Here is a 12,221-nt window from a genome sequence, read left to right on the forward strand (position 1 = left end):
TGTCGGAGGACATTTGTCGCAAACAATATGGTTCGCCGCTTGGAACATAGCTCCAAATTTTTGCCGACGTACGGGGAGAGCATAAAGCGCACCGAAAAGACCAAGCCGTTCGCTTAATCGATTTTACGCGCTCCTCGGCTGTCTGCCTTTTGTATTAGCTGTCTGGCTGGTCTGGCTGGAAGTTACATCGTTCGCCAGTGTCGATGAAAAAATATGCCAAATTGTGATAGGTCACAGGCCAGCAATATCCTTTTTCTTGTTTATGCTTCACCAGTGTTTTCGGAGATGAAAGCTTCGAAACGAGTTTTGTTTCGATCGGCTCGAACGGTCCCCAAAATAGAACCCCTGGAGAGGTGTGTTATGAGTTTCTGATTCCCGTGTCCGCTTTTGGACCCTGAAACTCTCCCTCAGTTCCGATCGATCGATCAACAGCAAAGAGAGCGCGATCATGTCGCGAGCTGCATATTAAACGTCTGTTGTCCCAACCAACAACCTGACTGCGCCGGATTCAATTTACGATGTCCTGCCCAGGTTTTCCCGGCCGGCGTCAATGTGTTGTAAATCGCAGGAGATTGTTTCGCCGTTCGCGAGCGTTCATCGACTCGACAAAGCCCCCGCGCGAGGGCTGCCTGTCTGGAAATTGCTGTTCGCGGATCGGGCTTCACCTCCGAATTTGTTTCGTTTTTTTTCTCTCGCAAGAATCCCTTCAAATTTTCGACCCGGCCAACACAGGGTGACACAAAAAGCTGGGTCTGGGAGTTTTCTGAACTCCCCGCGGCGGCGGCTGCTACTGTTACTGGGATGGGCCTGCGGGTCCTTTTGGGTTACACACCCTCCTTTTTGGGGTTCGGTCACCGATAGTCCACCCCCGGGGGTTTGAGGACGTTCGTCACTGCTGCAACGGAAAGCTTGTGGAGGTTGCAAAAAAGCCCAGACACCGTCCCCCAGACACTCAGAGGGCAGACGGCGAAACTCGGAGACGAAAAAGAAAACGCGAGCAGCAGCAGCGCGATGACTCCATTTTTTGTGTCCGTTGTGGCGCTTTGGTCCGCGGGTCCGGTGTCCGTGCGCAACGCTTGGAAAGGTCAGTTGAAGGTGGCTTGGGACCGCCGTCCTCGTCACCGCGTCTGTCGCGGCAGTCAAAATTCGCGAACCAAAAAGTGTCTGCCGGGGGCCGCCGTCCGTTGCCAACGAAACAAGTGGCATTCTTCGGGGGGTTTACACACAGTTCGCTGCCGATTCTTCTTCGCCCGGTGTTTTCGGTGTTCGGCGGAGCCATCATCAAATGCAACCATCATGCAGCGGCGCGAGATTGCTTCGAGCACCCAAGACAAGCGCTCCATCTCGTAACCTGGTAATGGCGGCGGAGGTTACGACACGCGCTGCCTGCTGCCTGTGTTGGAAAATGGAGGTTACGAAAACACGGCCACAATGAGTCGCGCGGGAGAATGAAGAAGAAGTGTCTAATGTCTTGACCCGATTCCCCGGTGCAGTCGCTCTCGCCGTGCGAAACTTTGGTGCTCGCTAACTTCTTCTTGTCCCGTCTGGAGCTTCTGGCCAGACGGGAGCCTCCTCTGTGGAGCGTTGGTGGACCAGAATATCTAATCAAAGGCGGGGCAGGATTTGTGAGTCTGTTCAACCTGTCTGGTGGCCTAGATTGTGGTCTCGGAGCGATTGGGAGGATTCACTTCGATTAACCTTATGGGGTAAACTTTGGGGTGTGGGATTTCGGGGAAGACCCACGACTGGGCGGGATGTGAGGTTAGTTGTGCAGAAGCAGAATTCAGTCTCAGAATATTTGATGACCGAGCGGCGCTACTAATGCAACCGCGACGACGACGACCTCGTGAAACACAGAGCGTTGACATCCTTTCTGGCACGTTCTGGCCAACCTACCCCAAGCGGACCCCTAGTAGACCTCCGGCACGTTTCGGGTGTTGTCCCAAATATTCGTGCAGTCCCAGCGGGGTGGCCCCAGCACTCGGGACTACTCGTCGATGGTCGATTGGTTGCTGAAATGGGTTCTGGGTTTTTTTATTCTTGTTTTGCTGCCACAAAAACTCAGACCCATCCAGGGGGTTGATTGCTGTTTTGGTGGTGGGATGGTTAAATCTTCAATCAACACTCTCCCCGGGCGAGAGAGAGGTCTCTGGAGCTTTTCGGTGTGTGTGTGTGTGCCTCTCCATGCTGAGCTGAGTTCTGTTTCAACACCTTCATTATTTATTCACGTTCTTTACGAACGAACGCCCAATCTAATCTTTAGTGCCGCATGGAGCTACTTACGTAGCTATAATGTGTGTTTCTGTGCCACGTTTCTGTTGGGTAAGGTTAGGGTTACCAGTGGAAGGATGCTTTTGGGCTGCTTTTTCGGTCCAGGCAATTAGCAACCCCCCCGAAGGTTAATGTCAGGGGTTTTGTATTTGGTTATTTACTTTGCGCTGACGATCTTAAGTTGTTTTTGCTTGTACGTTACGTAATTGGTTCTTTGCCTGTAATAAAATGTTCCTTAATGTCCGTAAGTGCATCGTACGAGTATTGTTGTCTAGTCCGCCCGATCCTTGAGTACGATCCGATCCTTGATCTAGCACCCGCGACTTCTACTATACTTGACTTCCCTTATTGACTCGCCGATACTTCTTGCTCGATTTAATTTACCTCCTGTCTTACTTCTAACAATTTCTCGTCATTTCTTGGCTTTAATACATCCCTTGATCAGTGTCGTGATGTTTTTGCTTTCGAGTCTTCTTAAGTAACTGTTTCATCCATGTTACTGTTTAATTCTAAGTTCCCAATTATATTAAGTTATCAATTGTCAATTGGGCTATGTTGCCCGATGATTTTATTTTTGTAAACAACAAAAAAAAAACGCTAGCACTGTAGAATGGCCAACATATAGCCCCTTGGGGGTGACTTGTGGGGAAGTTTATCTTTGTGCATCACGCGCACCCCATCTGGCGTAACACGCAATGTGAAATTCCTAAAACTTGAGTGCCCCTTGTTGCAATATTACTAGCCGCAGGATGACGAATCGGAGCTTTCCACACGACGCACGCACGCATTGGAATCTTCCTTGTGTGTGGCGAAACGCCAACTTTGACCTCCAAACGAAGGCGCCCCATTTCTGCGTCTCTGCCAAATTGGGGTCGCGATAAGGGACGCACCTCGGGCCCCCTCGATCCCAATTTTGCCAGCCAGCCGCGGAGAATGATAAGGAACCTCCGGTCATCCTCGCGGTTCGCGGTCATCGTGTCGCTGCACCTGTGGGGCCGGGGGTTTCAAATCGCAATTCGCGGCGCGGCGAGTGGTCTAGCAAAAAAAAAGAGCACCTCAAGATAATCGAAACGCAAGGAACTGACCACGGCAACAGGACCGCCACCGACTGCTGCTGCTGTTATCTGCTGCAGCACCGCGTGCGTCTTGGGTTTTGACCGACAAACTGCCGACCGTGCCGAGTGGTGCAGTTGCGCTCGCGGTGATAAGCGTTGGCTTGCAATTTTCTGGCCTGTTGCGCCCGCCACAGGCACGTACCGACACCGTCTCGGGTCCGGGAAAGTCCGGTCGAAGAACTCCCGTCGGTCGACTACGCGGCTTTGTTGTTCGTTGTTTTTTGTCCGCCTCACTATGCGCTTTCGTCACACTTTCTCTTATCAGGCCCCTGGCAGGAAAATCACTCCGAACTCGGAGCTTGAGCTTTGAATTAAAAGAAAGGCCCTGGTTTTGGTGACAGATTGACTCCACGCGTGAATTACGAAACGAGTTCTCGGAATCTCAACAATCCTTAAGGCGATTACGGCGTTTATTTTGATAACAACACTCTCTCTCTCTCTCTCTCCGCGATCTTTTCGCCGACCGATCGCGGGTGATGGGGTGTAAAAATAGAAGGCGCGCACCACCCTCCAAAACATAAACAACGGTGCCAGGGTACCAGGCGCAGCCAGGGTGACAAAAATAACCGCCAAAAAGTGGCTCAACTTACGTGTGCTGTGCGATGAATAATTCGGCCACGATCAAGACGCGGCGCAGCAGCAGCAGCCGAAGGGGTTGTTAATCCCATTTTTTGCGCTCCGTTTGGCCGCATAACACACCCTTCGGCGTGTATGTGTGTGGTTGAGAAGCCCCCAAGGGGGTCCGCACGGGAGGCGCGCTTGGAGGCCCGGAGGGTTGCTGCTGATGTTGTTGCTAATAAAACACAACAAAATACGTCTCAGCTCTGGTTCGGTGGTCGAAGAAATGGGCGAAGAAAACGGGGCAACTGCACCCGAACCGAAACATCTCTCCCCCCGGGTTGATTGACCGATAATACGTTGAACCCAGCGATTTCTTTTCGCCGCCGCCCGACGAAGACGAAGAAGACGCTCCGACGCGGCGAGTTGTTTTTCGCCAGCCCGCGGCAACAGAAATGGGGTGCGCAAAAAAACAGAAATGGGGTGGTGCATCGGCGCGATGATAGGTAGGTGTTCCGTTTGTTTGTTGCGCTCTGCGCGCCGATCGTTTTTGCGGACCGAAAAGCCGTCGGCTGATAGCAGATAGCAGGTCGGGGTCGGGGTCCCTTTTGTGGTGGTGCGTTAATTGGACTCCGTCCGGTCCGGATCATCCGGCGGCGCGTCATAGCGCTGTCGCTGTATGGCACGTAGCGCCGTCCTGTTGTAACAAAATGTCGTTCAAGTTTTCAGCTTCAATTGCACCGCAGAACCGGTCAGTCAATTCTTCATTTTCGAAGAAAAATGGGCAAAAGTCACTCGTTGTTGGTGCATTGGCTTCTCTTGCACGACGTATGGCTTTCAAATTTCATTTTTTCGCTGTTTGAGTTGAAGACTTTGGAAATTCGTTTTTTATATTAGGTTGGCTAAAAAGAAATCGACGTTTTTTGGGTGAATTTCAAAACTATATTTAACAGGTTTCCAATGGTCCGATTTGCGTCAAATATGCACCATTTTGTTGAAAAATTTGTTGCCTTCACAAAAGTACCTTTATACTATCTCTTTTGTAAAAGACTTAGTCGTTATTGACGAAAAACTGGAGCAATCCATTTTCACAGCCCTTTTTTGATCTCAGTTTTTCATCACTCAGGAAATTTTATAATGCGCGAAAAAGCTGTCATTCGCTTAGTGCAAGGTCCGGACTATACAGTAGATGCATTAAATCATCCCAGTCAAGCTCCCGGACTTTCTGGTGAGTCACTAAAGACGTGTGTGATATTTTGTTGTCCTTGTGGAACACAAAACCTCTTCCTTTGGCCGATTGTGGTCGTTTCTGGTCAATTGCTAGCTTTGAACGGTGCAATAATTGACAGTAGAGATCTGCATTTTGTGTTTGGCCACACGAAAGCAACTCATAATACACGATTCCTCTCAAGTCCCACCATAAACCCAGTAGAACCTTCTTGGCCGTAAGTTCTGGTTTGACCACCGGTTAAGCTACTTCGCCATGCTTAGACCACGATCATTTTCACACAGTATTGTCGTATGTATGCCATACCTCATCCCCAGTATCAATCATTTAAAGAAATGGGTCGATTTTGTTCCGTTAGGCCAAAACTTTGCAAGATGGCAAGTCAAGCCATCATGTTTTTGGTGTAAATAGGGTGGGGCCCAAACATCGAGCTTCTTTGTGAATCCAGCTTTGCGCAAATGACTTTAAGCTGTTCGATGATTGGTCTTTAGCTCCTGGCCGATGCTCTGATTACTAAAATGCCGATCTACTTTAATTATTTCTGTGACTGTATCGACATTTTCGATGACGTGTCTGCCTGGCCGAGGTGCATCTTTAACATAAAAAATAACTGAAACGTGTCAACGACACCAAAATTTCACCCAGCTAGCTGTTAGAGTATCGGCACCATACGAAATTTCAGTGGCCTAGCTTGAATTTTCACCTTTATCGGACAAAAATTGTAAAATATACCGAATTTTCTCTGCGTTCACCTCCATTGTTAACACCCTGTAACTCACAAACGAATAGAACAAACAAAAAACAATGAAAGCATTTTTTGAAGTGTAAAGAATCAGCTTTAAAACGAGCCTAAACTTGAAACTGTACGATTGATATTTCACGAGATATCGACCACTAAAGGCATCTATCGTGAAAAACGTCGATTTCTTTTTAGCCAACCTAATATTTCCCAATTTTCTGCAATGTTTTTCCTAAATGTTTACCGTTTCCCGAATGAAGTATGACGTTTCAACAGACAGGTAATCGGTTATTTAAAATCCAAACACTTGATGGATCACCCTTGATGGATCATACATCGAAACTTCCTTTGTGGAGCCTCTGGAGGTTTGTCATTATCTTTACGATTTGTGCACTGCATTCACTGCAATCCCGAGCCCGAGCCGGAGCCATCCTCCACCCGCGGGGAGATACTTGAATTGCAACTGTGTCACTTGAGTTAACAGACCATAAAAAAATGATCGTTCTGAAGAGAAGAAACAGCTCGTGGAAAAGTTTTTCAGGTGTTTTACGACGGTGCACTGTAGGGGGTCTCTTTGTGTACCGGGACCCTTGCAGTGCGCCCCATTTTAGTGTTCCGATCCCAATCTCACTCTCTCGCTAACCAAAGGTTCTCTCTCTTCCCATCCCGTCCAAAAACAGATCTCGCAAACGGCGGCCCTCGTACTCGCAGGACGATCGAGAGTACTACAGTATTAACGACGACGATCCGATGGACGAGTGTAACGCCGCGCTGGTACTTATGAGCTTGTCCTGCTCGCCGAACTCCGGCTCGTCCGTACACGGTAAGGGGGGTGCACCGGGGGAAACTCGGCACGGCACATGCCTAACGCCACACCGTGTCCTTCTTTGCAGGTTACGAAACAATACTGGGAACCAGCTCGGGCAGCAGCACCACGTCCTGGAGCACCGGATCGACCTCGCCGCCGCTGAGCGAGGATGGACATTCCACACCGCCAACCCATCACCACCACGAGCTGAGCCACCATCATCATTACCATCACTCGCACCATGGCCGGGCCTCGCACCAGGGTGGCGGCGGCGGCGGCGGCGGTGGCGGTGCCACCGGGGGTGAGGTTGTGCGCGGTGCCCGCACCACGTCGCTGTCGACCAGCGACGAAGGCATCGGCATGGAGTACAACGAGGACATGCCCCGGAAGCGTCGGGTAAGTCACCAGTCTCCTATCCTCCATCGCCATTTTGTCGGTCGGCCACGATCGCCGCATAACCTTGATCACGCCCGTGTTGGAACATCCGGAGCCCCGGAGCGAGCGAAAGGGCCGGAATCGGACACGTGCGAGACGACGACGATCAGCTGATGGCGATGACGTGTGTGACAAACGTCACACGCGCGCGTCTCAGCTGATCGTGGCGGGGCAAGCGGGTGGGGGGGCATCATCGGGGGCCCCCATGCATAATGGAACTGCATCGGCCCTCGGCTTTTACGATGGCGGCGATGGCCTTGCAGAGTGTGGCGGGCGGCACGTGTGGCAAATTGTTGACTGCCGTCGTCGTCATCGCGGACTTCTCCGGTATTAGCTCCGGTCCGGTTGGTCACGAGTTTTTGGGTTTCTGCTCTGCTGGGCCGGGCCGGGTCGGGGGGAGCTATGTTTGCCTGGCACAAGTGTCCAGCACTCTTGTCGGCCCCCTCGGCACACTATGTTTGTACATTTTCGCACGTCCCACCACCACCGCAAGGTCTTGGTCGTGTCGTTTTGCCTGAACTTGGGTGTTTAAAGTCCACGGGCACGACCACTGATTCCCTGACCGGGCGATCATCGTCGGGTTGGCTCGGTTTTTGTCACCTTTTTTTGTAGCATTTTCAGTCATTTTGTTGCTTCTTTGTATCTCGGGCACTATAAAAACACAACGTTACAGAAAGCAATAGACTGCAAGTGAGGTACTGCTCCCCGGGTTCGGGTAAATCAAATCTCGCCGCCACCTTGGCCATCATCGTCCGCCAAACGCCCTCTGGCGGCTGTTGAACGAACGAAGAATAGTGTCATTCCCTGCCGGACGCAACGTGACGCATCCTCTCGTTTCAGGGTTAGCTTTTTTGTGTTCCTGCCATTTGCGAAGATGTTGGCTTTCAGTTCTTTCTCGGTTCCGTCAAGAGTTTCCGATTGACGCATGGAGTGCATGTTTTTTGTGCCACCTTCATTTTATTGCCTCTCGATCTCTCTCGCTCTCTATTGACGCAAGGTCAACGTGTTGCACGGAGAAGCCACCAGGCTCCGGACGGACAGAAATGCAAAACTCAGTTCAGGCGTTTATGGCCGTTTTCCTTTTCCGACCGATCCTCGTTAACCGTTGGCGAGAAGGTGACTCTGAAGGTGACGCCGACTCCGTCTGGACTTTGCTCCGCGAGTCGTAATGCGCTGATTGACTGACTGACGATCGGGCGGAAGATTTATTGTAGGTCGCTCCGTCGCCGACTCTCCATCGCGTCGGTGCGCTTTAATGAAGGGATCTCCGGCGGAACCTGGGTGCACCTGGGTTCTACCCAGTTCGCTCGCTGTATTCCGGGGGGAAGTCCATTTTGTTCCTGATCTGCACCCGGACAGAGCTGGGATTCCAGGGGCTCCTGACCCCCAGACTGCCACTCGAACTCGGTTCTAAGTCAAAAAGGCCCCCCCACCAGAAGACCTATCCAGAAGTACCAGAGATTAGTTGAGGACCTGGCTGCCTATCGGCCGTAAATCTGTTTTGATTTGGCTTCAAGTAGTCGAAGCGTCGATCATCAACGGGTGATGTTGTGGCGTGGCCGTTGCTAGTCGCGCGCGCGCACACACCTCCCAGTTTAATGCCCTCTCGGACGACACTCATGTTAGCTCATCTGGGCTCTCTGGCCTCTCGGGGGGATATCTGGGTCATAAAAAGTGCTGAGTTTAGTGCTGTAGTCTGAGGCAGCCACATTCCATGGGGCCGCTTGTTATGACTGCCTGTCATTCGCCTCCGTCTGGTCATTAAAACCTTATCAGCTCTCGGATCGTGGGCTCGGAAGCCGGCATATGTGGGAGATGTTTGTGGGACGCTTCGCCTCTCTAAACGCGAGACGAGCGAGGCGCATTGTTTACGTTACGCGAGTGTTGCGTGTGCGCGGCTCCGGAGATGCACCACCAGGACTATCTCATCTGTCACCCAATAAGTAAGCATAAACAAATGCACCGGAGTCAGAATCGGAATGTGGTTCAGCTATAGATCAGCTACAGAAGTTCAACTCGGTCCTGGTCCCCATCGGAGCAGCAGATCATCACTCAGAACCCGGGATGTTCCGGGCCTAGAGTTGAATAAATGATGTGACATTGGCCCGGTGTCCCTAGGAGGCAGGGGCCACTTGTTCATCAGTGCAATCACTGGGTGGGTTGCATAAAAGCGCACATCATGTAGGCGCTCTCTCTCTCGCTCTCACTCACCAGAAACACTAGATTGACACACTTGCCCCAGGTTCGTGGCAGCTGCCGCCGGTGGCCCTATTATTTCACTTGTGTTCCGATCTCGCTCTATCTCTCTCTCCCTTTCTCTCTCTGTCGTTAGTCGAATGTGCACTTAAAATCGATGCAGCTTCTACTAGCTGCGGTGCACTCGCTCTCGTGTTGGTGTTGGCCTCCCGAAGTGCATTCGCCAGCTGCATGCGCAAACGAGCGCTGCGCCGTGCACCACTACCAACGCACGACACGTGCCATCGATTCCGCCTCCTCCGCCCCATTGTTGCCGTTGGCCTCCTCTACTAGTTGTGGCAATCATCAAGCGTGTTCAAGGGCCGGGCGGAGGCCCAAGGTGTTTGATGAGAGACTCGTGGCCAAAGTGCACTTCCAGCTGCACCGACCGAGCGACAGAGAGAGACTGAGAAAGGGGGGCACGGGGTGGCCCGTGTCCGTGGGAGGGAGCACGACCGCCCACCCGGGAGGACTTTTAAGCATATTTCTAAGGCTTCCCATTTTTATGCTTCAAATTCGGGGTCTACGCAGCTTCGCAGAGAGAGAGAGAGAGAGAGAGAGACGAAGGAGCATAACATACCTCTCGACAGCCAGATTATCGATTCCGTGCGTTCAACAACACGGAACAAGCCACCGGAATAAAAAAAAAGCGGTGAACTTGAAACCATTTCTGCCACCCGTCGGTCATCAGTGGGGCTCTCTCTGGCTCTCTCTCTCTCGGTCAGGGAAAATAAAGTCCCCGCGGGGCGGGTGAAAATCCCTCGCCCCCCCCGAAAGAGTGTGTGACGAGATTTGCGTTTTTGCTGCTGCGTTGCAGGCATTTCCGTGACGGCTGCGGCTCCCCCGTGGTCCTTTTCGCATGGCCGCGCCGTTATAAGTTTTCATTTTTAGTTTCATGTTCCTTTTCGCCTGGTGCTTTTTTTTCTCGGCTTTTCAAGTGCATCGCATTGTGGTGACGGTGGTGGTGGTGGTGGTGGTGCACCTTCTTCTTAGCCTGTCCCCACCGAGGTGGCCGTATTTTTGGCATCGATTTTTCACTGTCAAGAGCAACGACGACGACGGTCGGTTCGGTCGGAAAACCGGGAAAAGCGTGCCGGTACAGCGGCGCGCTGACCTTGAGCGACGACGACGACGACGGTGCAGCAGCACCGTTGATGGTGTGCTTCGTCCGGTCTCTCTCTCTGTCTCTCTCGTCTATGTTAGGCCTGCAGCAAACTGAATCCGATTCGGATTTTATGTCATTTTCCCAACTTTGGGCGACATATCAAATTTCTGGCCATCGGCTCATTGCTGCTGTGATTTATAATACGAGGCCTCGAGGCCAAAAGTTTAACCTACGAGATGGTTAGCCAGCCTACCAGAAGTGGACGAAGATGTCCTCCGAAAGATTTCCGAAGAAGATGTTGAGTGAACGCGAACTGACAAAAGAATCACAAGCTTCACTGGCCTTGAACTTGATGTTTTGGACAAGGCACCGAGCCCCGAGTGCTAACGTAGCTTGTGGTACACCACACCTTTCTGGTCCCACCAGACAAACAGCATTGTCCTTTTGCCAAAGAATGATGGATCTGATGGAGAAATGACTTCCTTTTGTAGCTGGCGAGCAAAATTTCTCATTTGGTATTTCGGTTTACATGCTGTCGTTTGTTCAGTTCTGGAGGCATCCATTTTCCAATCTTCTGGATCTTTTCCGGCGCCTTCAAACGTAGCGATATGGCGTCTGGGGACACATTTAGTTGATCCAGAAGTTGTTGTTGCGTTTGCGTGCCCTTTTCGTCGAAAAGTTCTTGTACTTGAGCGTCCTCGATTGGTCGGACTCAGAGAATGGTCATCAGACTTCTACCCTTCTAACCTGATCTTTTGGACAAGGCCCGGAAATCCGAGGACGCATTCCGTTGCACTCGGAGTTGGGTGGATTTTTGCATATTAGGAAATTCGACTGCCGGACCGGCTCGAGGACATTCGAGATGCATGTTGGCGCAAGGCGGTTGCGAATGCACACCGACATCATCGACCCATCGCGAGCGCGAAGGTCAACTGGCGCGGAACTAAATCGCGGAATGAGCGAAAAAACCATCAAAGAAAAAACGGAACGATTTGTTACCGATCGTTGTTGCAGCGCACGACGCTCACGGGCGCGCTGTTGGTTGACATTGAACAATCCTTTTTTGCGGTATTTGACTTGACTTGCGTACGGTTTGGCTTCCTGTCGCTTCCAGCGACGCCATCAGCGTTTGTTGACTGGTTGTTTATTTCCAAAATTTGTTTCCTTGTTGCTGGCGCGGCCCCTGGCGGCCCCAGTCAAGGCTCTTCCCGGATCAATATTGGCCTAGTGGTCTGGGGTGTGTGACATGGCGACCATGAGCCTGACATTTGGCATGGCCGACCGTGGCCGAATAAAATGCACAAATTCACACCACCCCAGGGGTGTGGCAACAATTAGTAGTGTGCTGCAATATGAGACTAATGCCGGTGCACAAATTAGTTATTAGTTCCCCCGACTAGGTGGGAACAAAAATAAAACGGCACGTAACGGAACCACCTGCAACTTGCGCGATTTATTTGCAGTTGCTAAACGCTCCGTTCGGCTCGCTATTGTTGGTGGGGGGCGGCCACATTTGCACACACCGGCCACTAGAAAAATCGCAATCGACCAGCAGCAGCTGATTGTGTTGCATCGCGTTGATGGAACCTTGCTGCGTTTGTGTCTGTGTGTGTGCGCCGAGGGACTTGATTATATGCATATTCCGGTGCGGATTTTAGGGCGGCTTCAGTGTGGTGGCCTCTAGAATAAAAAAAACGCCTCAATAACGACGGCGGCGCGCAATACAT

General features: G+C 51.5%; 1 protein-coding gene across 1 annotated transcript in view; it reads left to right on the top strand.

The window, feature by feature from the left end:
- Window positions 1–12,221, top strand: part of LOC128269841 (zinc finger protein 704-like) — a 55,577-nt gene that overhangs the window by 25,018 nt on the left and 18,338 nt on the right. The window contains exons 4-5 of the mRNA XM_053007246.1: window positions 6,592–6,734; window positions 6,805–7,115. Of these exons, the coding sequence (XP_052863206.1) occupies window positions 6,592–6,734; window positions 6,805–7,115 (454 nt within the window). The remainder of the gene's footprint in view (window positions 1–6,591; window positions 6,735–6,804; window positions 7,116–12,221) is intronic.

This window comes from Anopheles cruzii, chromosome 3 (assembly GCF_943734635.1).
Source record: "Anopheles cruzii chromosome 3, idAnoCruzAS_RS32_06, whole genome shotgun sequence".
NCBI lineage: Eukaryota > Metazoa > Arthropoda > Insecta > Diptera > Culicidae > Anopheles > Anopheles cruzii.